Source organism: Dinoponera quadriceps, unplaced genomic scaffold, assembly GCF_001313825.1.
Source record: "Dinoponera quadriceps isolate SergipeBrazil2010 unplaced genomic scaffold, ASM131382v1 scaffold1352, whole genome shotgun sequence".
NCBI lineage: Eukaryota > Metazoa > Arthropoda > Insecta > Hymenoptera > Formicidae > Dinoponera > Dinoponera quadriceps.
This window is the reverse complement of record NW_014555567.1, coordinates 1678359-1705654: the sequence shown is the minus strand read 5'-3', so window position 1 is coordinate 1705654 and position 27296 is coordinate 1678359. Positions and strand designations below refer to the sequence as shown.

General features: G+C 41.2%; 2 protein-coding genes across 8 annotated transcripts in view; one reads left to right on the top strand and one right to left on the bottom strand.

The window, feature by feature from the left end:
* The window catches only part of LOC106744708, a 31513-nt gene extending 6621 nt beyond the window's left edge, over positions 1–24892 (bottom strand). The window contains exons 1-4 of one of the 7 annotated variants that reach the window (XM_014619677.1): positions 8774–9303; positions 4169–4325; positions 1846–1940; positions 286–1522 (exon numbers count right to left, since the gene is read on the bottom strand). In XM_014619677.1, the coding sequence (XP_014475163.1) occupies positions 1932–1940; positions 4169–4325; positions 8774–8946 (339 nt within the window). In that variant the 5' untranslated portion in view covers positions 8947–9303 and the 3' untranslated portion in view covers positions 286–1522; positions 1846–1931. Of the gene's footprint in view, positions 1–285; positions 1941–4168; positions 4326–5464; positions 5763–8022; positions 8392–8773; positions 9304–24126; positions 24415–24769 lie in introns of those variants that run through there. The other 6 variants (XR_001374480.1, XR_001374479.1, XR_001374478.1 and 3 more) reach the window with 6 other exon arrangements.
* A 559-nt stretch (positions 24893–25451) lies between these two features.
* Positions 25452–27296, top strand: part of LOC106744696 — a 171482-nt gene continuing 169637 nt past the window's right edge. Inside the window, exon 1 of the mRNA XM_014619655.1 lies at positions 25452–26782. Coding sequence (XP_014475141.1) covers positions 26553–26782 — 230 coding nt within the window. The 5' untranslated portion in view covers positions 25452–26552. The remainder of the gene's footprint in view (positions 26783–27296) is intronic.

Here is a 27296-nt window from a genome sequence, read left to right as displayed (position 1 = left end):
TACGAAATATCTGATTTTATTTTTTTTTTATAACAACGATTAGAACGTGTGGTCGTTGATCAATTCATTATAGTTCTGTTTATACAATATTAATGAACGATTAATAATTCACTCTATTTGGACAACACTCGTATCGGTGAATAGTAGACATATTATAGATAATGAGTTACATTTTTCGCTATTATATATATATAGGGAGTATTCGACATATATATATATATATATAGGGTGTATTCTATATATATATCGAAAAGAGCTAGTATATATGTATGTTTACTTGTTACATTGGAATATCATCGATGTTACGAATGGAAAAACGAAATTAATTGCTATTAGATTATCGCACAAAGAGACATTCGTTATACGTCAATAGTTTTCGTGATTTTGAAGAGTTGAAATTCTTTAATTATATAGTAGATAATTTCATCGCGTTCTTTCTGCCTTTCTCTCTATATTTTCCCTCTTTTCCCTTATCTTTCAGCGTCGACATGGTAATTCAGAAAATACGTTCTCCGTAGGATTGGATACTCAGCTACAGGGAGTATTCGGCGCTCTCAAAGTAGAGGAGCCAAACGATGCGCGACGTTATAATTGAAGAGCGAGCGGATCGAAGGGCCATGTCACATTCTTATGAAAGTTACCTGATTGTGTGAAAAATTATCTGGGTGGATTTTACCACTCCATCGTGTTACAAATCTATATAACATAAAAAATAGTTGTCGACATACGTAGCATCTTCTTTCGCAGACGAAAGTTTTATATGCGACATTAAGTCATATTACAATCGGCCGAATTAAAATTCGAAGGCGATTATAAGATTTACCGATCGATGCAATTTTATGTGTCGCTTTTTATGTGCGTTTGTTCTTCGCATTATTCGCGGGTTTTCAAAACGCTAGCAAATAATGAAGTCACAGTCGGAGTCACATAATTATGCAGGATATCCGTTTCGCGCCAATAGTCAATTTCCGAATTGGCGTTGTTAATACGCCACGGTGAAAAGAGGTGCCGAAATTAAAGGGTGGAGAATGCCGTGACCGGCGCATTTTTATATATCAATGATGCACGAGCGGCGTGCATATCGAGATGAACGCCGCGATGAATGGACTTTCGAGCTATTCGTTTGGATTGGAATAGTTATACGCGTCGACTGCATATATAGCCACGCGTGCGCAACGTTAATTCCGTATGTAAAATGGTTCTCTCCCCAGCCGGAATTTCGAAAATGCACGCGAGTCGAGCGTGCAACCCCCGTTGCGCGCGATTCCTGAAAATCATTCGAACACCGACAACTTTCTATGCCGCCCTTCCACCGTCGTCCGTTGGATCTCTCTTGTCCTCTCGTTTATGCGATCCCTCCGTAACCGAACGTCCCGCGAAACACGCGAAATTGGAACGTGCGTTTCGGTATTCTTTAACCCAATTACTCGTTCACGAAAGATACACGAGTGGAAGAGACAATTGACGCTAATTTCACAGACTATACTCCCCCTTGAGCATTTTATTCAATCTCTTTGCGTTCCTGGAAACATATTATGTCTCTGAGTTAAGTCTGAGAATCTTCCTTTAAAATAGTATTCTAGTTTTTCCAAGAGAGTTATTATATCATGTTTATATATGTTAATACATATGTGTTATGAAGAATATACATTTGTACGCCCAGTTCTCTCTTCCTTTTAATTTTTTTAAATATACACCCATAGCCACCGACATGTTAAAATCAGCAACGAATGCGTAAACATAATAAATAAAGGACACATTTGACACATATAAATAAAGGACAGAATTGACCGATCTTTTCTTTTTTCTCGTAAAGTTACGAGAGGGCGCACTATCTTATCCTACCTGTCGGACCTGTGACCGTGATGGACATCCTTCGAAGTCTCGCTCTCTTTGGCGAAAGGTTTTTCATGCTATCGGCAAAGTCGGCCCTACAACTCCTGAGAAGGGCAAATATTGTTCACGGTTAAAGCTCGAGGGATTACCTCGAATTAGGACGTGTTAGCCCGCGTTAATTTTTGATGGTACACTCTTTGACGAATTCGCGAAGTCGGTCGTCCTCCGCGCGAAATTACGCGGGAACGGCCAGCCGATCGCGATTACGCGAAATGGTACGGAGCTCCGCTCGGGATTTCGAGGAACTTTTCCGTATCGATCGCACGCCCTTACGGGGAACCCTAGCCTTTCGCGAATCTTCAACTCCCCGCGAACTCGATTGTAAATTTTCCACTTCGAATACTCGAGCTGGTCGGTCACCATCCGCCGATGCACTCTCCGCGAATGACCGGAGTGCGCCTGTGTGTGAGAACTCGCGGTTTATCCGCGCAGAAATTTATAATGCACACACCGTCTGCCCGAAGTCAACCGAATCAAAATATCTCCCGTGCCTTTTCTCGTTTTCAATTCCATCCGACGGTACCTAATTTGGTTCTCTTCGTTTCGATATTAGAAGAGAGAGGAGATTTCGCAGCGACAACAAATCTATCAATCGTATGATTAACGCTTTCAGACCGAAAGTTCGAAGCTAAATCTAAGCCATGTCGAAATGTTTCGAGTCATCTGCTTGCAATGCAATATCTCGCCGTATTATGTATTTATGCCGTCTACAACCGTCACTTTTTGCATGGGTGTAGCTGCAAGAGGGCGTATTTTCGCTTCGCTCTCGCAATATCGTCGGAGGGAATTAGACGAGCGGCTTCGTGCCGCAGCGAGTGAAAATTATAGTTAGATAAAGCTATTCGTTAGCTTCGACTATTTACGACGTGTTCTCCTTTTATTCGCAATATTGCGCAATACGAAGAGAAGATCGGTATTGAAGGCGTGTCGGGGACGGAAATCATCATACTATAACGGTGCTAATGGCATCAAAATCCGAAACTCATCGAGATCACATCGATCTTCAATTCCCCGCTTAAAAGGGAGAAACGATCGCTGGAATGGGCGCAGTGTTGTCGTGGCGCTTAACCGGCGCGGCGCCGAAAATTCGCCCGACTAAAAACGCGGGCGATTTTAGCCGGCGCTGCTCTTGGAGCGGGGTTCGGATTTGGGTTTTGCCGCAGGGGTAGGTGCGCAGAGTGAACGCGGATCGATCCCCCTCGGCGCGAAAGGGGGGTTGCGACCGAGTCGCCCTCTCCGTTGCTCGGTATCCCGGCGTGTTCAGCCCGAAAACGGGAAGGGTGCCGCATCGCCGAACCTCGACGAAATACGAACGATCGACGAGAGAAAACCGAAGAACGATATCGCGTCCTTACTCGTCGCGTTCATCTTTCTTTTTTTCTTTTGTCAGGAAGGTCAGGAGGAAAAAAAGCGCGAGTTAGGGAAATCGGCGGGGAGAAACGTCACTGTCGGCGCGATACGCCGCGAGTCTCATTATCGGACGCGTTTTATCAGACTTCATACCGCCGCTATAACTCGAATGTAGGTTAGCGGCGGCGGATCCAAGAGAAGGGATGCCGAGTTTTCTTCGAAAAATCAATAGACATTTCTGCCCCTGGGTTTCACCTTGTCGCGCTAATAACGCCCGCCGTTAACTCGCTTTCGAAGATCTGTATCGCCGACATTTGTACGGGAGAACCTGATGAATGGATCTAAACTGACGGAAGAGTCTTTATGCATACGATAAATTAGTTTTTCTCTGGACATAATGAGATTCAAGTTGCGCCATCTCAACGCGAGACGTCTTGAAACGTTTTCAAATATTGACGATTCTTTTCGACAGCGCGCTGTTGTATTTGCCACTCGCGCGAAATTAAACGAAGGAACAAGACTCTTTGCATCTTGCAGTTTAACTCACGAGAATCTCTTCACTGTTGATCGCTAAAAAATTATCGATATTCCTATCGAGGGATAATTGGGAACCCCAAGTCAGTCGAGGAATTTGTAAACAAAGTTTGCTGGATGTACGTACTACGGAAGCAATATGCACGGCATTAACCGCAAAAGTATACGCGCACGTAGTTGCTCGCTTCGCGATAGATTCCCAACGTAACCATAGTGTCGTAACAACAATACAAATAAATCTGTACAGCCTTGCGTATGCGATAATTCGCGACCGACTCTCGTCGATCATTGGTCGATCGTTAGTCGCGAATCAAAGTTGGGACGAGGTCGAGCGTGAAGAGATCCCGTTTACCTTCGCAAGTACGTTTCCACCTGGCCTGATACATACCTGAGGAACCTGTACAGTCACGCTCGCTCGGTTTCTAGAGACCATCGCTGTACCATCGGTTATCTTAATGTCCGGATGTTCGCAGGATGCGCACTTGTATTGGCTCGTATGCGCGCAAAATGCACGAATACTGAAGTAACGTGTCGCGGGTAGGTATCTGAAAACATGAATTATTATTCAGATACGCTCGCGACGCTTCTTTCGAGATTTGCAACGTTTAGTTAACGACGAATTAATCTTGGGTAGTTATTCGCAGAGTTTGATTTGTACCGAAACTAGTGCAACTTGAAGCTTTGGATCTTAAAGAAAAATTTTTGCAAAATTTCCCTAAAAAATATTTGTCAATTTTAAAAGAGTTTCCTTTAATATTACATTACTTTGTATAATTATGTTGTTGCTGTGAATCGACAAAAATTGTTAACAATTCCTTTAATATGCGAAAATTCATAATTTTTTCCTGATTGTTCGTCAGATAACATTATCTTCCTTTTCTTTGATAAATTTATATATATATAATATATATATTTATATGTAATATGTGTAATTATATTACATATAATATATACATTTTTTTTTTTAAGAAGTTTTAATTTAAGATTTAACGTGACGTTTGATATTGAAAGAATTTGTGGTCGAGAGAAACGCATAAGACACATCCTGTACGTTCTTTCTTCAATTTTCTCTCGCGTCTTCTTTCCCAATTGATTTTATCGTCTACGTCAGGACCGCTACCACCGTTAGGCGCCATTATTGTTTGTAGTTGGTTCCTGGATTTTTTTACGAATAGTGTTATTGTCTGAGATAATACTTACTTCCTGCGAAATTGTTCTTCGTTCAACGAATCATAGGAAACAGTGTCAAATTGTCCAAAGAAAAAAGTATTTTTTCGTAATATCATATTTTATAAGATTAATATTCAATGACTCCCTCATATATTCGCCGTTATATATGTTCAATATAGCTGTGATTGAGATTTCATCTTATTTAAATTTTCTATAATTACACTTACATATGTACGATTACATATGTACGATTGATTAAGAAGTTCATTCTTTTTTAATAATGTAAGAACCGTGTAAAAAACTGTTAACATTTTAATAAATGCGAGTTCCTTGTGTATGAAAGAAAATTACGTCAGATTTCTTCTGCAGAAAGCAAAAAAATATCGTGATAGTGATTAGTGTTAGAAAATTTGTTCAATATCGTTTAATAAGCGAAAATTTCTCTTTTTTTCCTCAACTATTTCGCTGCATTAATTTCTATGAATTCTACAATCTATCATTCGATCCCGCTTACGAGTCAGCGAGAGGACCTCCTCCGGCAGCTCCTGCTTCCCGCTTCGATGCTGCGCAAGATGAACGGAGGTCCTATTTCCGGCCGATATTTAAATCCGACGAGGACCGAATCTGCTCGACCTTAACCGAAGCGTTCGGTCCGGCTGTCACATTCGTGGCGTGCCGAATGCCCGTCTCTCTCTCGTGGCGGCGGCAGCAGCGGCGTAACGCGTTAATGAAAATGGCAACGCGCCGCGACGTCATGCGGTAGCCTCCACGGCTAGAGTACGCGGCACAGCAAATTGCGTCGCTTTATCAATCTGAAATAACACCGGTGCGGGATACACAATGAGCGACAATGCGAGGAACTTACGAGCCGGCCAACGAAAGGACCACTACGTTGCAGCATGTGACACGTATGTTTTGAATCTGTAAACATTGCGATACACCACACTCGTTGCAAAAATACACATAGTTCGTATGTTTTGTTGTAGATAAACGGTCCATGCTGCCGGATGATGTTGTGTTGTGGTTAAAAAACTTTGCCGAATATCTTAATATGCAGCGTAAGTATGAGTGTCCTTTGCAAAGTTTCATCTTGTTGCTTTCCTTGTTGCTTTGTTTTGTGAAGTACTTGATGAATATATACCACTTATATGTTGGTTATATTATTGGACTATTCTGTGATGGTGTGCACTGCTATTGTTTTATTATACAGGTGTTTTTGTTCCGTTATAATACTATTGTGTACAGAAGAAAGCTGTGTGAATTGTGCACCGAAAATAACACCTCTTACATAGGTAAAATTTGTAGCTCTCATTATATAGTTCTTGTAAGTTTAGTAACATTCCAAAATTTTTCTTTTTACTTAATAGGAGAAATATGATCAAATATAAGCAGTAAACTGATAGTAATAACAGCTCAAATTTTAGTAAGTAACGAAAATAACGCATGTGTTTCTTATTATATATAAGGTTGTTCACTTTTATCATACTTTATGTTAGTTGAAAGTGTCACGTTTAGCAATTGTACTATTACTAAGTATATAGTTTTCGATAACTTGTCAAAGAGAGTAAACGTTGTGCATTGGACGAAACCTGATATTATTTACAAATTTACATCTTTTTCACGCTATTTCTCATCCTTTAACATGTAAGAGAATACAAGAGAAGCTTTCATCAGTGTTGTTATTATCCTTACAGATGTTTTCAATTTGCAAGCAGAGGATAGCGAAAGCTTTAATAAGCAAACGATTTAGCGCACACAACGGCTTAAAATATACGCAAGAAAATATGTTTTCAAGATTATAGTGGTCGCGAGCTGGTATGGTTGGCCTAATATTTATTAAAGAATGAATAATGATCTTCAGTGTTGGTAAATAAATGTGAGAAAAACATAGGGAATCTTCAGGATAGCCCAAGAAGCGAGATACTTTTGGAAGAGACTTTTGGTGCATTTATTGTCTTAAAGCTGCTGCAAAACTGCATTAATAAAAAAATACTGTGATAAAAAGAAGTAGAAATACTCAGGTGGCATTCATGTCTTGTTTATGCCGATTCATCTACTCTACCTATTTAAATGTATTAGTGTATATATATGTACATATGCACACCTTTTCTATGTATTTCACACACACATTTTAGTTAAGATATAGATGACTTAATATATATATATATATATATATATATATATATATATATATATTTGTTTAGTAGTTTATAATTCCTGAATTAAAGTTTCTTCAATATGTACCCCTGAACGTGATTCAAAATAGAAACAAAAGAAAATATCACTTTTCCTAAAAATTATTCCTTTGCTCATTAATTATCAATTACTGTAAAGCGAATTTTTACGACAGAAAAAAACAGGATAAATCTATTGTATGTATTTTATACTTCAACGTTTGGTTAGACTATTTTCCTACAAAGTGGCGTTCGTTGACTCGTAGTAGTAATTACTTTTATGATTGCGGCGTTCCACTTTTTAATCTATTGCGCGCATCACAATAAATAAATAGTAGCATGCAATGTATACGGAATATAATAGCGAGGCTCTTGCTCGTCCCTCTGGGAGTAAGTTCTAAGTCGATACTCAACGACGATATTGATGCGGAAAAATTAAATATGCTGGATTTTAAATTTATAAAATCTATATTAAAGGTAATTTTATTCAAGCGTGTAAATATTGTAAAATGTAGTAGAGTAAGAGAAAAGAATGAACTTATTAAAGAACCTAACAGTAATATAAAAGGGAAAAGGAATGAATCTGTATTAAAAATCCTAGTAATATGCAAGTCAAAATTGTTGTAACACTGCATCGATTCAATAAGGGGTTAAGCGACCAATTCAGTACGACCAGGTTAAGCAAGAACTCATCTTCACATTAGCGAGTTCTTCCAATTTGAGAAACCTACGGCCCGGAGATTTCGTATCTTCTATAAATGTGGCTTTATTTGTACGATTAATAGCAGTAAAATTCACGTCTCGTTAGGTTATAGTTGTTTCATATTGCGATTGACCCCGGATTGCCTCGACTTTCAAGCCGACCCTGCCTCGTAGTTTATAGATGAAGCGAACTTACCGATCTATCAGTTATTCGTTCGTTAATCTAGCACCGCGAATGTCCCTCCGACGATTTTACCTTACATCGTCCGAGTCGTGAATAATGATTATTCAGTCATCGCTACGATTAATATTACGGCCTCTTATTATTATTATGGCGCCACGGTCGCAACGCCAGTCAGCGTCGAACAAAGTCGAGGATTTATCACGGACGGCTCTCTCAGTTAATATACATAACGCTGGCTAATATTCGTCGCGCGCTTGTATTTTTGTATAAATTTTACATCCGACGGTGGCCGAACGCGGCCGAAAATATCCGAGATTTTTGCTCCGTTGTATCCATCGCGCGTCGAACGCGCGACTTCCCCCTTCGCCGCACCGCTATTCTACCACTCTCCGGTCACTCTCTGTCGTCCTATTTCTCTCGCTCTCGTTGCGACCCTTCTCTGTCACGTCACAACGTTCGGGCAACGTCGGGCGCGCTCGCGCGACATCGGCCGTGACTTTTGTTGCGCGCTTTGTAGAACGTATAAACGGATGAGGCTTTTTCCGGGACCGGCAACGCGTGCTACCTTGTGCGCGCAGGATGCGATGGGGAGTAAAGCCGGACGAGAGAGAAAGAGAAAGAAAGTCGCTTTTGGAGCGCTCGCTAATGACTACTCGCTCTCGCACAAGGTGTGTGCGCGAACGGCAAATTCCAATAGCTTGAACAATTCGGCAACGTATTATCATGCGTCGTCCTTGTATCGGAACGGATGATAGAATCAAACCTGCGATTTCCTGCGCAGGAAGAGACACGATGAAAAGCATACAGAGTCCTCCAGCAGGACTCGATGGCGTCATTCACTCCCGGTCGGGTATAGCCCGTCACCGTGGCTGCATCACGGTTATACCCGTAGACTCCGACGGTCCCCGATGTTAGCGCGATCGATACGACGACCATCCCCCGTCGTCAGCCCGGCCGATTTTTTTCCGTTCGACCCTCGCGCCTGCGCGCACCACCGCGCGGTTTCCCCTTTCCGATTCCGAGCGAGCGGAGGAGGGCCGCCGCCACCCGACGAAGCGGGACCGAGCGAGTGTGCGCGCGGCAACGACGAGAGGTTAGGTGAGGTGGGGCGAGACGAAACGCGGCAAGGCGAGGCATGGCGCGACGCGGGTAGATGCGGGGAGAAGGGAGTGTGCCTTTATTATAGCCGCGCGCTTCTGCCATACCCCCGGCGCTCGAGCCAGAAACTCGGCGCTGCCAGGGATCGCCAATACCAATTTTGGAACGCGCCAACGTCGACCGAAATTCACAAACGAGATCTCGGAATTAGCAGGGAAAATGTGGGACCGCGCGGCTCGATCGATCTCTCGAAAAATATCAGGAGGGCAGCAGGAGCGAGATTAAATGTATTTATGTACATTACGTCGCTGGTGGGCAAGGGGTTGGGCCGCAGGAGACACGGGGGTGACGCATTACGCGCGGACGACGCGAAACGAGCGGGCGGGTAATTTAACGAGAGGCGCCGTATTATTTTCGAATGGAACGTAAGGACGAGATATCGCGTTCCACTTGCATCTTTGCGTGTCTCGTAGAAAATCAGTCTAACGTACCGACCAGACTTTTGACATTTCCTTCGGCGTCTGTCCCCACTCTCCGTTCTTACGGGGAATGTACCGCCCTTTAGCTTTCGTCACGAAAGAAAGAGATCCTTTGACGAATGTCAACGAAAATTTTCATCCGCTCCACATTAATATCCTGATACACTTTTTAACTCTAATCCTATCTACGCGCGCGATGTCACTTAAAATAATGCGTAGCCCTTGGATTATATCTCTAGAGTGAGATTGTAGAGTGAGTGATGGAGTAGATTGGATTAGGTGTTTTAAATACATTTTAGCTACTTGTATATTTGTTTGCATTTAACGATTTGAATTCCTCGAAAGATGTAGCCGTCCGGATAAAAAAAAGAAACGAAAATGCAGCGCTGACCGCAAGTCCAGTTTTAGTCGATCTTGAGACGCACCGCGCTCGCAACGTTAATCGAAATAAATCAAACCGTCGATCACACGTAGTTGCGACAAAGGCTTCCTCTCTTCGGGCAATCGCTGCTAATAAATATTACAATCGCGCGATGTAGATATGAAAATATATAGCGAGCTCGTCGGTGATATAATACCTTTTGATGCGCGTGTGTACGCGCGCATGAAAGCGGGAGGATTAAATGAATTTCCTTCCGGATACCTCGCTAGAGTTTTCCTCGCTAATTACGACCGACTGACTCAAGTAGGGCCGCTCGATTCGCGATAACCGAACTCGAAATTCGAAGCGTCGCGTTATTTTGCGTCTCTTTCACGCGCTCGTTCTCTCTTGCGGCGGATATTTGTTGACGATTGCGCTACGCAACGGGTCGTTGGGATTTATCGGATTTGATATCGCATTTTTCGTCATTAAAAGACATTTCACATAAATATGCAGGTATTTTCGCGTAACACCGCACTAACAGCGGGTGAATGGAATTGGAGGGTGAATCGAATTGAACTCGAAGACTAGTTTCCCAGAGAAAGTATAGTGATTGGTCATGAGTGGTAACTACTCGTGGTGATCGGAAGAGTCAGTCAAATTATTCCGAGAGTAAGTGGAAATATATACAAGTCGGTACACGGATTTTTAATTGAAACGACTCCGTCGCGGCTATTGCAGCGGCAAATACTTCCATCACGTTTTACCTCATCGTAAGATCGACGTCCTTTCTTTTAAGTGTTCTCGTAAAATAATTCGCGGATAATTAATGAACGCAGACGCGATTGGCAAGCAAACGACCATCAACGTTACGACGAAGAACATCAGCGACAAATTACGAGAAATTAAACGCGATTCATCGTATGCACCGCTTCTTAAGATTTCCACTTTTCTAGAAAAGCTGGAAAAGCATGAAAACCGAGAGCGTTGGAAAAACCGAAAGCGATCAGGAGATAGTTTAAAGAGCCACGAAGAACGTGAGAAAGTAGTTTGTTAGTCGAGGAAGTGACAGCAAAGTGGAGGAATTTTTGAATTCAATTCGCATAGCGAATCCTAATTCTTGCGAATTCCTGTCTCGTTCGTTTCGTCAAACGATGAAACTGAAAGAATTCCGCTGAATAACGTGGATAATCGATCATCCCCTTAAACTTATGGATTAACGCTAATGAGGAAACTCGAGTTGCCTTATATATCGAGCATAATTACTATAGGACCGTCAAACATTCACGAATGCTACAGAGACGTGGCGGATCGACATTATCGCCTAATTATTTACGCAATTCTAGCCTGTGTTCTATCTCGTTTATATAAACACAAATTCAATTTTGATAAAAGCAAGGAGAAAGAGAGATGTATATATTAGCCAAACACTCCGAACATTAAATTTTACTTCGTCAATACGTTCGCAAACCGAAAAAATGTAAATCGATCAAATGATCTTACTTCGCATTCAAATCTAACTATAATTCAATTCGATCTGCCGACGATTTAATTTAGAATTTTACCGTGAGATATTATTTAAAAAACCAAAAAAATGCGCCTCTTAATTCGATTTTCTCATTTTTTAAAGCTTTCAATGACTTTTTCGAACAACGGCCGTTTGCGAAAACGCTCTTGTCGGTGAAGCGCGCGACTCGGCAAAATTCTCTTTTTCTCTCTCCTTTTTTTTTTGCAGTAACAAACGCCAACGATAATTTCGGCGTGCAGAATGACGGCGACCGATTCGTTTCCATTTCTGTTCGTACGAATCGATCGGCGATTCGACTCGCGATGCCGCTCCAAGCACGCAGCAGATATTAACGTACCTCGTCAAGATTTTAACACGGCGATCGATCGAGTCGGAGTTCATCAACGGCGCAATGCGTGCGTATATATATACATGCGTGCACGCGTGCGTGTACACGTACACGCACACACACATATATATATATATAGTGTATATATGTGTAGTCAATTAGAGAAAATCGAATTCGTCGTTTCGCGGTTAAAATTCGTACCGATCCGTTCTCCATCCGTATATATTAAGCATGCTACAAAATAATACATAGCCGTGGTGATGTCCGTGCAGCTGCAACTGGCCGTGCAAGCTGGACGCGTAGCGGTGAGTCCGGAGCTCCTCGTCTCTCACTCATCCTCCCATCTCTCTCTTTCCCCACCATCCCCTATACCCAATTCTCTCTCTCCCTCACGCTCCTCTCCTCTGCCACCCTCTCGCTCCGCCACCCGTTTCTCCTCTCGCGCTCTCTCGCACCAGCTCTCGCGAGAACGCGCGCGCTTCCCTCCGTTTCTCCGCTTCTGAGTTATATTTAGGTGAACTCTGGTATTATCCGACGAGCTGACGGACGTACGAGCGGATGGACGTACGGACGGATGTACGAACGGACCCGTCGTACCAACTGGAACCAGAGGGCTTTTACTATCCTGTCCGTTACGTCTGACGGCCCGCGACACGGTAGCTCGCGGGTCCAGTTCGATGGATCGATATACGTCGACATCCGGCCGCCGCGCCGGCCGGTCGGTCGGTCGGTCGATCGGTCGGTCGCGAGGCCGAACGAAATTCGCGGCTCTATTTTGCCGTCCGGTGATTGGCGACCGAAATCCCCGCTGGACTTTCGCTGCTTGGCTCTCGGAAGTTTGCCGGTCGCCGTAGGAAAAATATCGGCGAGCGCGGCGGTCGGCTGTTACCGACGAACAGAAGGTTGCCGCGTCGATTTAATGAAATTCCTCCGCTGAAAACGTCGGATTTCTCTCTCTCTCTCTCTCCCTCTCTCTCTTTCCTTCCCGTTCTCTCTTTCCCAGACCTTTGATTTTGTATTTTAGTATTTAGAAATATGTAAATTGCATGTATACATGTTTTTTCATATGATGCGTAGAGATTTGACTGTGTTTATGTTTCAGTTCAGATAACATTTTCACCTGAAAATCTTTATTTTTTTTAATTATTATTATAATCATATATACTCTTCAGTCAATCGATAATATTACCGGAACTTAATTACGACGACGACGTTAACTCGAAAATATAAAAGCAACGATTTTTTTTCATGCAATGTAATTTTCCATATCGTTATTGAAAATATAAATTTTCTAAGGCAAAATATCTCGTGAATAAAGAAGATCGAGAAACTATTAGTATCCGGTCATTCTTCTCACTGTCAAATCCATCTCCCAAATCGCTCCGGGAACCAATATCGGAGGGATGCGCGGGGAACACGGTACATCCACTATACAGCTAACCGTACACGCGCGCCCAGGACGCAATTAGTACAGGTACAGGTAAGGGCGCACAGAGAACGGCGGAGAGGAGCCAGGGGCAGAGGTGAAAAACAGAGCCGCGATACAGATTGTACAAATTGAAGGATGTCTCGCGCGATTCCGACGACGAACGAAAACGCGCGCGTTTTCCGGCGTTCGCTAGTAAAATTTTGCAATTTCTACTTTATTTATCGTTACGCTCTCGTAGGACGACGCGTCGGCCGCGCGCACCACCTCCGCTCGCGTAATCGCAATGTATGTGTGCGCGTATGTTTTTTTTTATTTCTATTTTATACATATATTAGCGCGCACACGCACACACACACGCGGCGACGCGCAGTGCCGCGAATACTCGTTATAGCGTAATTGTATTATTTGTCGGCCCGCGCCGTATACGTACAAGCCGGCGGTAGGGCTTCGAGCCCCGTGTCGATGGATCGATACGTCCATCTGCTCTCTCGCCGCGCGATTCGCCGAGTATAGAGCGAGTCGAATGTTTCCCGTCGTTTTCCCGTCGCCTCGCCGATTCGATCGCCTACCGCGATAAACGCTTCATCGCCGATATCGCGCGTTAGCGTCCGATTTTTCCGAAAGTCAATCGATCTCGGCTGTCTTGCCCAGGAGAGAAGACAGGAATATGCGATGGGGTGGAAAGCGGAGGCAGCGCGGTTGACTTTTCACGGAGAAACATAAACATTTTCGACGGCTCGTCGTGCACTCGAAGATATTTTTTTTCCACGCATCCTGTAAGTATGATGGGACGATGTGTAATACTTTCTCGCTCGGTTATACATTCGGGATGAAGTACAATTATCAAATGCAAAATCCACGAATCGAACATTTCGCTCTGCCTGAGTGACCCGCTTGTTAAATAAGAGGGTATTTTTATCGGTACGACGTGTACGTGTGATTTTAATTTTCAGTTTGCGAACAATTGCGAGTGTTTCGAAGCAACAATATTTTGTGAAACAATTGTAAATGGTGTAGTCTATGTCCATTTTTGAGTGACGCTCCTTCCGTGCGCGGAACTTCTTACTAATCTATCACAGGTAAGCATGGAGGAAAACTAACGGCACACGGCGTCGCCACTAAACAGACATGTCATCCTCTTCAGTATCTAACCTTCCGAAGCGTTAATTGGAAAATTCATTCAATTTCTTTCTCCGTTTCGAAACTTTTCTCTTTTCCGCAACACGACTTTCCGAGCGAAAAAAAAACTGGGAAATAGCCCGCATAAATATTCTATCGTATGTCTTTGAGATACCAGTTCGCGTTGTATCGTATGATCTACAGTATTTTAAGTAGAAGAAGTGAAGAATAGAACAATAGATGCATGTGAACCCGAGAACGTGGTTTCCTGCGCTGATACGAGGCAAATCATTTCAAAAGCCGCATTGTTTTACCTCAATATACGCGGACGAATGAAAAATTATAGCAGGCGTTACAACGACTCGTTTAGATAATCTTATTAATTTCACAAATAGATACGTATATAAATATATTATTATCAACATCGTGATATTAAATTTATTAATTAATATTAATATCAAAATTAATATTAATATAATATAATATAAACTAATATATATAATGTAGTTAATATATTATTAATATTGGTGTTAATATAAATAAAGCCAGAAGGCTTATTCCCCCCGGCGATCGTGTGAAAAAAAATCCTACTTTAAAGTAACATTTTGATTCGACTAAGGATAGAAATGTTGCTAACCGGTGTGAAAACTTACTGCTTGCCTTAATCTACAAATTACATGTACTTGTATGTATCCCTCGATTTTACAGAAAGTTTTTTTTTCATATTAGCGGACGGAAATATCTTTTTTTTTTTATATTTTAGCATTTTTTAAAAGCAATAATGAAATTCACGCTAAAACATTTCACCTGACCTCTCTATCTCATCCTTCCTCCCTCTTTCTGTAAATTTTTGGAGATATCGAGGTAATTTCGAAGCAGACGAATCAAATGTAAATACAGCAAAACCCAAAATTTGATCGTTATTGGCTCGAATTTTTTTCAAATTTCGCGGAAATGTTATTTAAATTACTACGCAATTTTTAATAGCGGGGCAAATTTCCGAAAAATAACGCCTTTTGCAATCAAGAACGCCAATGATACGCGCGGTTGTAGATAAATATAACTAGAAATCGCGCGTGTTGGATACTTTCAAAAATTCATGACCGTTTAATTGAATCACGCAAAATTCCTCTCTGTGACACAAAGGGACTAATTCCATCGGCAATGCACAGGTGTTACGCGCGTGTATTTATTCGTTTGCCGTAATAATACATACATTAATATCCTAATAACACCCCCAATATCGTGAATTTCAACGGATCCTATCGATTTTTCTTCGTGCAAATTCGACAGGCTGTCCGCTGTATTTTATGCCGAGTAGACTGAAAAAAATCAAGTAATGGTGGAAGTGATCTGTTGCATATAAACTCGGTTCTTTCACCGCGCAAATATATGTAAGTATACAAACGTTGTTGCATCGCACGCATCTGAGGTGCATCGTACTTGTATAGAACAAAAACGTCTATCTAGGAGGGAAATAGGCGCGAGAAAGAAATTATGCGCGCGTTTCCTTCTAGGTAGGCCAGATCATCATCGTGAGAACGTAGGTGAATTGTCTATCCGTGAGTAAACCTCGAACCACACCGCAGTAAGCTTACTTTTAGCAAGTTACTAATACTAATCACAATAGTTAGTCATTGTACAATCCTAAAATTGGAATATTAAATAAGCTCTTAAATATCGATGTGCAGATACATAGATTTTATATCTGTATTATAAGAGGAGAATAAAAAACAAGTTAGAACTTTATACTCTGTAAATTTAAGAACTCTTTATATCTTAAACATCAAAAATGAATATGAAAGTTTTTGAAATTTATTATTCTAATTTCTATCTTTCTTTTCTTTCTCGACATAACATTCTGACTATGGGCGGAGGACTGTAACATAAAGTGTTCAGCGGTAAAACTGCGTGTTATTAATAACAATTCTATATTTTTCACGGGCAGATAAACGAATTTCAAAACTGAAAAATCAAACCGAAGCGCGAATGCGTGGCGATCATTCACTGCGCCTCGAGGAAGTTTTCGAGATTTTCGAAAAATAGGAACACTGCGGAATCGATCGTGCGGTAGCTGGCAGTGACGATTTGCGGAATCGCCAACTCGGTAGCAGAATTGTGAGAGTAACGGAGGTAGGAACAGAGCGAAAGAGAAAGAGAGGGAGTGAAACATAGACTATGAGAGGTGAGGGGGATAGAGAAAAATAGACAGCAGAGGAAGAGAGAGGGCGACACAGAGGAAAGGAGAGAAAGATAAATAGAGAGAGAGAGAGAGAAGGGAGGGAGGCGAGATAGGTGGATAGAGGAAGAGAGATAGGAGGAGAGAGAAAGAAGGTGAGGGAGAGAGACACGGAGAGAGGGAGAGAGAGCGTGATAAAATGGCAGAGAGAAAGAGACAGAGCGAGAAATCGAGAGGTAAAGGGGAGAAAGGGGGGTAGAATCGAGAGCGCTGCGCAGAAACCGCGGCAGCATCGTCGTGGCCTCATCGACCTAACCTACTTTAGCGAGGGACGCCCGCACGAGGTCGACGGTGGCGCCGTCGCCCGAGGACGTCCGACGGCGACGACGCCGCCGAGCCTAGCGAACTAACGGCCGTTCTCCAATGCGTCCTCGTATCCAGCAATGCTCTCTCTCTCTCTCTCTCTCTGTGCTTTCTCGTTCTTTTTCTATCTCTCTTTCTCCTCCTCTATAGTTGTCTCTTTCCTTCTTTCATCGTTCCTGTTGGCGCCCTCCTCCACTACCTCCATCTCTTCCTCCTCCTCCACCTCTTTCTCCTCTTTTCCTTCGGACTCTTTTCCACGCCATTATAACCTTATCCTTTTCCCGTTTCCTCCCTTTTTTAATTTATAATCGCACAAACCCTGCAAGAACAGGTGGATTAAAAGAAATTGGCGGGAATTCATTCGGTGGAATTGAATTCCTAATCTTCGAAATCGGAGATTGGCGGATTGGCTTTCCAGTTTTTGAATTTTTTTCCTATTCTATTTATTTCATATTATTGGCCTTCATATAAAAAATTAGTGACTTAAAAAAATTTTAATTTTTCATCTGCGTATTTTTATTTTTCAAAAAATCGGAACGTGAATTCCGTTCGATAAATGTGAAACTAACTAAAAAAGCGAAAATGATCTATATTGAAAATGATCGTTTTACAGGTGGTTTCGTACATGTCATGTATGTGTCATGACTGACAGCGGAGCGGATTTATATTCATACGCGTTTTTGTCAATATATATCCTTCTCAACAACAGACGGTTTATTATTTTGCATAATTTTCAACCTAGAGATAAATTAGTAACGATGTTTGGAATGTAAACGACGAAATTCCGTGGGTACACAACAACCGTGTTGGCGCGTGCGTTATGAATTTCGTTTGTTATTCACTCAATGCGCGTTCGCGATCATTACAAAAATCTAGCGAGATAAACGCTGTAGTATCCTATATTCCGTTCGATCGAATTCAGAAATTCCCCTTGCCTTGAAATTGCCCTTGAATTTTCTGGGCTTATTATCGATATGACCGCTTGCCGGCGGGCCGATTGGAATCGCATTTAATTGCAAAATATTTCTCTATATTGCATTATATTATCGTGCATCTAAATCATAATTATATCCGTTAAGATTGGAATTAAGCTTATTGTGGTTATGAAAAATCGAAAGAAATGTCGATATCGGTGACGTAACATTCGCAAGCACACCCGTCTGACTCTTTCCTTCCACGACATTAACTGCGGAGAAGTCGCTGACTCGGATTGGAAAACGTTATGCCGTGATCCGGGCGCGCCTTCTCCCGGTGACTAGAGCGACCGAAGCGACTAGAGAGCTTGAGTCATAGAGTGAATCACGCGTTATCTACTATCCGCTCACCGTCCTGGACACATTCTTACGGGATTCATTCCTCTCTCACGCTAATGCGCCATTTGCAGTACGCACGCAGTGGTGCACCTCGGAACGCTTAAGAAAGGATGATGCAAGTCGAAAATTTCATGTTATACATAATAATTTAATGTTAAATGAGATCATATTAAATTACATTGCACGCTCTAGATTGAAAAGGCAATTTTGTTTATAATAATGAATGTAAAAAGTTTGCTCAGTTCTGATTAATAACATTCAGATGGATATTGCTCAATATTATAATTTTCAAGTGTCTTACATATAAAGATGATAGAGATATAGGATATGAATATTATAAAGAATGTAAGAACATCAATTCGAAAGAAGAATAAAAAGATCAAGAGGAATTTACATCAATAATATATACGATAGCTACGAAGGAATGAAATAAAAAAAGAAATTGTTCGTTTCCTTTACCTTGATCTTTTTTTGTGAGTTGCCAGAGCGAGAAGCGAAGCGTATGATTAGTGGGAAAGTATAGTTTAGAATTTATGAAGCACAGGACATCTTTCATCGTTCTATTCTTCCGTCTATGTATATTTACATCAGAACTTTAAAATAGTATCAATGGTCCTTGCGTCGCATTGGTTTGTACATGGTCTAATTTATCTTTAATAAGCTAAAAGAAAGATATAAATTATTCATACGCTCGCAACAAAGATTTAATAAATAGAAATGAATTGAGTAAATCGTGTAAAAAATTACGAGAATTTAAATAAATAAATAAAAATCACGAGATGGTTCATACCATATAATCTCTTACGCGGGCAGAAAATTTTTCATCGGGCGCATCGTTCATAGCGCGAACAGTCGCGGGTTAATAAATCGTCAAGGGCGGTAGACAAATCGGCGCGATTCGTCTAGCCGAAATCCCTCTACGAGAAGCTTGCATTTCGCCAGATAACCGGCAGAATTCAGCAATAATAGGACGTTCGTAGCAATGACTGTTTTTTTGCCCTCGCCATCGAATCGGATGCGTACTGATATGTACTAATTCGGCAGCGAGCTCATCAGCCTCGACCAGGAGTTGACAGGCGATAAATTATTAATCGTGTGGCCACCGAGAGAGTAGGGTCGCGCTGTTTTCGACAGGTACGTGATATTAAAACGCCTTGTCGAGTGCCTTTTTCGTCATATTAAATTTCAATCAATGCCTCGTTCTAGCGACGCACCGATTTATTACGTTCGAGCGCTGCCAGCGATAAGAGATACTACCGATACGCGCTCACTCGTCGACGAAAGGATCGAAATTCGAAATTGCATTTTCCCACGCCGGTATGCTGCTATATCGTGGTAATATCGACATTTAATAATCCTAAGGAAAAGAACAACTCTGCATAACCTTTTAATTAATAACGAAAAACTTAGACACAGCGCTTTCCGAAAGCCTGCGTTTCGAGATTCCTCTGACGCATTAATTAATCCTGATTCTATCAGTCTGGTATGAATAAATGTAAAATTTTCTCGCCATATCCTTTTCACGATTCTGTGTTGGGCCCGCACGATTTTGCGCATCCGGTCACGCGAATATTCGCCCCAACTGCGACGGAAAAGAAATATAATGCAGCGAAAGAGGAGAAAGTACCGAGATGCAATGAAATATAAGAATAAGAACAAGAATCTGCAGAGACTGATACTAAAAATCCCAGTAAAATATACTAAATCTTAGATACATATATTAATTATATCTGTATTATAATTATTACAATTAACTTCAAGATAATTCATATTATTCCACGGTAATTAGCATCGTATTGTTACGCGTATATATTCAAATATTAAATTGCTCGCAGATTAAGATTGATTAAATCTTCATTGCGAGCAATTTATATCCCTCTGTAAGCTTATTAAAAATCAATTCGATGTGAGACCGTGTACAAAGCAATGCAACATGATATCATTGATATTATTATGTAGTTCTGATCTCGAGGATGAAGAAGGGTGAGGACACGAAGGTGACATAACCAGTATCTAAGGTAACTGCGTAAGGATACTTGAGGAATACCTCGGCCGAAAGGTTCCTTCATGTCGCGATAATCGGCTCGCAAGGTCTCGACCTTGTGCGATCTCTCGCCCGGTAGAGACTTGGCCGCGACGGCGACGCTCTCGTCCGCGATCTTCTTTGGGGCTGGAAGGCGCGCGGCGAAGTGAGCCTCGGCGAGGTGAGTTTCCCATGCCGCGTGGCACGGAATGACGGGGCGCGTCGTTTATCAAAAATAAATTATCAGGAGAAGGATCGTGGCGCGAAGGAAGGGGCCGAGGCGGGGGAGGCAAGGTGCACCGCGTGCCTTCGCGCGTCTATGGCCGCGTGCATGGCGGCGGGCGTGCGTATATACGGGAAACTCCGAGGAGACGAAGAGGCCATGATAGGCGAGCGACGGCGGGAGGAGGAAGAAGCTCGAAGAAGACGAAGCCGAAGAAGTGGCGACCGCGAGGGGAAACGGGGGAAGACCGATCACGAAGAAGCAACGCACAGCCGCTGCACGAAGGACGGAAAGGTGGAAGAGCATCCTTTGGAACCGGTCCGTCCTCTCGGAGCGGCCGCGGCCAGGTGAAGCCAGAAGGCGAGCTTTCGTGACGGCGTGTCCGCCGAACCGACCCGAAATACACCACTCCTCGGCGAAATTAGAACGAAGGTCGATATATGTTAACGACTTTGGTGACAATTTCAGACGCTAATCGTTTAAATGACATTTTCATCGCGCGATGCGATGTTCTTCATGTCCCGAAAATCGAATAAATAATAATAATAAATAATAATAATGACATATATACTTTGTCGAATAAGCATCATCCGCTAGCGTGGGTGTGTACGGAGAGGTGTGGAGTACACGGGGGAAAGGGAATATTGGTCGACAGCGAAAGAGAATATCGGAAGATATAATTTTATGCTCAATTTCATAGGCGAGAGATGTAAGCGATCTTTGTGGCCTGGAAATATATACTTCACACACATCGCGCAAACGAAACGCAAATTGAAAGGGTTAAAAAGGGATAATGACATGGCTATACGTCGGGAATAAGAGGGTTAATGAGAGAACTCGAAAGCTCCTCGCGAAGCGAACGGGATGAAACTGATCCTATCTCTTCGATACATAGCTTATCACCGTGATCGCGAGAAGCAGTCCCACCCAGAATGCACTATCCCAGTGTTTTACCTTGTGTGAAAGTCATACATAATATCTGGTACCTCGAAGATAAAACAACCAATGTCACACACACACACCCCGTATGTTGGATGTGTGCCACGGAATAATATCGGTTGTACTAGTTTCGAGTTACCAATATAATTTAACGCGACATTTAAATATTATATACCGTTCGTATGCGCGGCACACAGCGTCTCTACTCGGAAATGACTTGAGTCTTATCTTTTTTTCAAGTACGAAAGACAAATATCATAATTTAGTAAGGACGCTTCGCTTTTTATCTTTGAGCCGCAGAATAGCGTAGGTCATTCCAGCCCCCAGTTATAAACGTGATTTAGCATGGTAATTAAATTTCTATGATCACTACTAAGACTTGCACATAATTCGTGCAATAGTTTTCACACTAAATGCCAAAAAGTCCCAATGCAGTTTGCAATTCGCTAATTTCCGAAACGCATTCTATGTCTTCTCCCAGATTTTTACCTTTCGATTAAATTCTCACGATAATATTATTCTCTTTTAATAGGTCTTTTAGTATAATTTCTTTTTTATATTTATTTCATATAATTTTGCAACTAACGGTACATAACGGCATCGCGATATAGCGCAAACGCCTCGCGAGCGGTAAGTCCGAAACAATTATCTACCTTATTCAAATTACCGAATTCTTCAATGGAAAGTTTGAAAATTTCTAATTAATTATAACGGAACGTGTCAATGTGTCAAATATATAAAGTAAAACAATACTTGAGTTACGGAAAAGTGATGAGCCCGCGTAATTGAGAGTAAGGATATATAGAGAATATAGAAGCGGGATAGTGAGCAAACGAGAAAGAAAGAGGAAGAGAGAAGGAGGAGGGAGAAGAGAAAGAGAAGGGTGGGAGGAAAGAGCGGACGAGCGAGCAGGGAGGTAGGTGAGTAAGAAGACAAGCGGGGGAAAGCGGGAGGGTGACAGGATCACAAGGTGAGAGGATGAGAGAAAGAGGGGAAGGAGGGTGTACAGCAGGTTAAGAGCGGCAACGGAGAAGAGAGAGGGAGAGCAAAGGACGGAGTGGCGTTGAGGGAGGTGAGGAGGGGGATAAACGAAGGGAAGGAGGTGAGGAGTTGGGAGGGTGAGAGACGAGGGAACGGAGACTGAGGGAAACCGTGAGGTTAAAGGAGGAATTGAGAGAAAGAGAGAGGGAGAGAGAAAGGAAGAGCGAGCGAGCGAGAGAGAGAAAGAGAGAGTAGATATAGTGACAGTGCGGGGTGGGGTGAGCGGAAAGCGGGGACAACCTCCAATAATTGTGAATGGGGATTCGGTTTTCTGATCGACTATTTTGTATGCGAGAGAGAACGCCGTCGCGCCGCTGCCGAGAAGTAAGAATATTGCGAGGCCTATAGGAATAACTGTAAACGCGCGGCGTTATTGCGGTATATACTCCTATTCATCGACGATACTTGCAATTTTTACGACGATGCGATTAACCCTCATCCGGTCGACCTCTTTACAATCAAATGAAAAATTCGATTTGCGCTGACATCATTATTTGTCACGATTCATATACGATTGATAAAGAGACAAATAATATTTTAAATAAATTCGCAAATCTTGAACGAAGGGATAGAAAATTTTTAACAAATTTGGACTCTTGCATAAACAAACGAAAAATAAATTCTGAAGTTTTTCCTCGCACTCTCTAAAATGAGAACATTTATATTCTGTTTGCCGGATAAAGACTAATTCGTTCTCACGCGTGCATTTTTATATAAATTCTAAAGAACGCTTTCAACTATATATATATAAATATTAAATATTGTTTAATACGTGTGCGTATATTACGTACATATAAGTATGAGAATTCTTAAACAGCTTCAATGTTTGTTGATGTTAATTTTAAAACGTCTTGTAAAATCAATTTTCAGAAATATTTTAAGTTAGCTGGTCAAGATTATCGATCGACGTCGCATTAAATATCATTCATTATGTGAGAGAAAAAGTTGTCTAATAAATATATTTCGATTGAGATATACAATTATTCGCGGATATTTTAATATACAAATACGAATAAATAAAAATTATTCAATCACAGTGAAAAAGTACATGCGCAAGATTCATGAGATACTGAATTTTCTCTATAGGTTTGGACAACGACATCTTTCTGAGATATCGAGAGACTTGTTTGAGTCTCGGTAACAATTTTATTGAAGTCATGATATTGCGTCGGTAAATGAATCGCAGTCGATAACAACTCTATATCCGATAATAATTGTTGTACGCAACAAACACTTATTTTTTTGTCAACAAGATATTATTAAAGGATAACAATCTTACGATAATTTACGTGATTTTCGGTATTTGGATAATATCCTATATAATGCAGCGTGAATTTTATAATTGATCATTATCTATCACGAATGATAATTATGGATACATAAAGACTTATTTATAACAAAATACACATAGATTATGCAGATAATTGCGTTGTAGACATAAGTCTACAAACACATCTGGATAATAATAAGTCATAAAATTAATTCTCTGTTATATAGGTTTGTAACCACGAAATCACATTCGTCACACATACCATTCGAGAATTGAAATTGACAATTAGAAGGAAGCTTAAATTCGATAAGCTTACATTTGATAGCCATTTGCAACAACATTCTCGATGATGATGTTTAATAGCAACAAATTTAGCTCGATGTAACACTAATGTACATTAATGAATCAAAGGTAAATACATACCAAATGCGAAGCAGAAGCGCCGAAAGTTGAAAGCATCTGTTTTGTTGTTCTTGCATGACTCCATATTTGCAACGCGACGAATACCCGTTACAAATATCAAGGCACATAACGTTTATAATTATATACGAACAGCCCAATTGACATTCTGAGATGATCGTCCATCTTAAGGCAATACTCTTAACGGTAGTCACACACGAGATTAACTTTCGACGAGAAAACAATTCGACAAAAACACGACGTAAATATCACTTACACTCGAACCGGCGCGAGACACAACACGAGCTGCCGCGTACTGACAAGGTCGAGTGACGTCACAAGTGCACAACGCCGTGATATTTTGGACAAACACTCGACATATTTCCGACATGCGTGTTAATCTACATTTTAATAACATTTAAGTTTATTTTGATATTTAGTATATACGATTATTTCAAGTATCATGCGTATTATGTGATTTTTAATAAATATAAATAAATAAGCGGAAACAAAATATCGCGTTTTACAGCAGCTCGAAGTTCAAATTATCGCGTTTTACGCTTTAAACTCACCAGAGAAGTTTTAAGCATAAACTGTCGTCGCTTGGTGTGATAATAGTACGTTTCGTATCTTAATTATAATACCTATGATATAATAAATCACTAACCTTACGGAATTTAAGTCAATATTTATGGTTCAATTTTGTACTTGAAATTATCTTTAGGCTGCGTTCAGATATTCACTGTCAATAGTGAAAATCTAGAAATCTGTTTTCTATCGCTGCACTGGCTATACCAGCTCGCACTGATTCTCTTTTCCTTTCTTTCTTGAGATTTGGTAGGAAAGAGAGAAAAAAGGAACTAGTGCAGCCAGTGCAGCAATAGAAAATAGACTCTATAGTATAGGTAATATGAGCTATAGATTTTCAGCATTAGCAGTGAATATTGGAACGCAGCCTCAGTACAAGTAGAATGCTCCTCCATAGACTACATAGTTTCTTAAGATTGTCTTAAGGCGATCTTAAATATAAAAGTGGACTGTAAATATTAACTTTATGTAGGCAAAATATGTTATTGCTTAATATATTCCTATCGGTAAATTAAGGGAGTAAATTAATACGGTTGATAATTATAAAGTGCAGTTGCACACAAATACATATTTTATCGCGCGCACGCACGCACACACACACATACATATATTCTTAAGAATGATCGATGATGTCACTGTTTTTTAGTTACTGTCAAGCCTACCTAAATTTCATTGAACAATATTTATCTTGGACTGACGATCTTTATTATTATCATCGGTGTTTGTACAAAGTATCGTTAAATAGTCGTCAAAAGAAAATATCTAAGGAAATAATGCATCAAAAGTGCTAAGCAAAGTGTCGTGTCTATCGAAATCTTTTATTACTTGAACCACTACCAAATTCAGTTAGTTATGAAACAGATCGCAGCGTGCAGTGCACATTTGTAAAGCCGCATTTTCCGTGATTTTGGCTTTCCAAAAGTAAGTCTTATGTGTGAATCATTGTCGATGATGCCAAAGATAAATTTCGTATGTTTGTCGCGACACACTTATTTTTGAATAGCCGTCGGAAGTAAATATCTCATGAGAATCAGGCTGTCCGAAATGTCGAGAAAAATATTGCACTTTCGTCACATTATGATAGTGAAAAATTTAAATAGCCGAGTTTCATACCTTTAGTTCGCTGAAAAAGTCTCGAGTGCGAATTATCGTTACCGGGAGTGTCAAAGGTACGTGTTGCACGTTCGTCTAAAGTAGAATGACCGTTTATCGTTCGTCGGAAGACCGAGTGCCGAGTGAAGTGTCGCGCGTATCGAAAGAAATTCGCGTATCTCAATCGCTACGATGTTCAGTCAGTCTTGAAACGTATCGCGACGTTCGGTACGTGCTCGTAAAACCGCTTCGTATCTCTCCTAATTTTGGCTTATCGAAGGAGGATCTCGCGCGTGTATCATCGCCGAGAGTGCCGAAAGTAAATCTCGCGCGTGAATCGCGATGAAACATTGCCTATTAACTATCAAATGGCCGCCGAAAATGGTTATTTCGCGTAACGGTCGGTTGAGGGTGGTGATCGACGTGTCGCTACATGTTCGTTACATTATGGCGGCTTCAAGTTCCAAATAATCGGCAAAAATGAATATCTGAGGTACTGAGTCAGGAATGCCGGCAGAAGTATCGCGTCGAATATATTAATCGTTATACGATTTTTAGTCAGTCGTGTAATAATCGAAAAGTCGTTTCGTATGTTTCGCGATTTGGTTCGTCGAATGTAAGTCTCGCGCGCGAATCATTCCTGGGAGTGCCGACAAAAAGTTTCGTGCTGTTATTGTGAAAAGAATATCATAAAATAGCCGTCGAACATAAACATCTCGTGAAACCGACTACCGAGAGTGTCGAGCAAAGTTTTACACGTTCGCCGTGATATGGCGGTCAAAGTTCAAATGGCAGCCCTTTGCACTGTCGAAGCAGTGTTGCGCGCGAATATCGTCAGGAATGCCGAAAGTAAGTCTTGCGCGTGTGTGTATTGTGGTCATGAAGTAACTATAGAAAGTGGATATCTTGCGGAACGGATCGTCAAGAATGGAGTGTCGCACATTCACATGGCAGTTTGGAGCTCAAGTTGTCGCGTTTTGCGCAGTCGAAAGAGAAGTCGGTGAGTGTTAATAGAGGCTACAATAGATAGCGTGCCTGTGAATTTTGCACGTCGAATCGTGTATGCTATTCATGAATTTTAGCCAAACAGCGGCTCTGATTTCGTTTGAAATTTAAGGTCGCACTAAAGGTAGCGTAAAAAATGCGGGGAATATGTTGCATTCCATGGGCTTGAGATAAATACCAAAGATTTCTTTTTCTGATATGTAGATAATCGACATTCATATTTAAACAAAAGTACAGATTAACATAATAGAGCTTCTAAGAATACGCTGTTATAATTATTGTTACATGGTATCGCGTGATACCGCAGTAGAAGATATATCTAAGGAGTTAATCTAACGTTACAAATTAATCACAATCGTGGAATGAACGAATCAACTGAAAATATGTGATCGATTAAATTCACTAACAGCAATAAGCTTATGTTAAATTACTTGCAGTAAGCGTCACTTCTAATTTCTTCTAGTATCCTCTTTCTTTTCGATACTATAATCGTGCGTATTGCTTTTTCG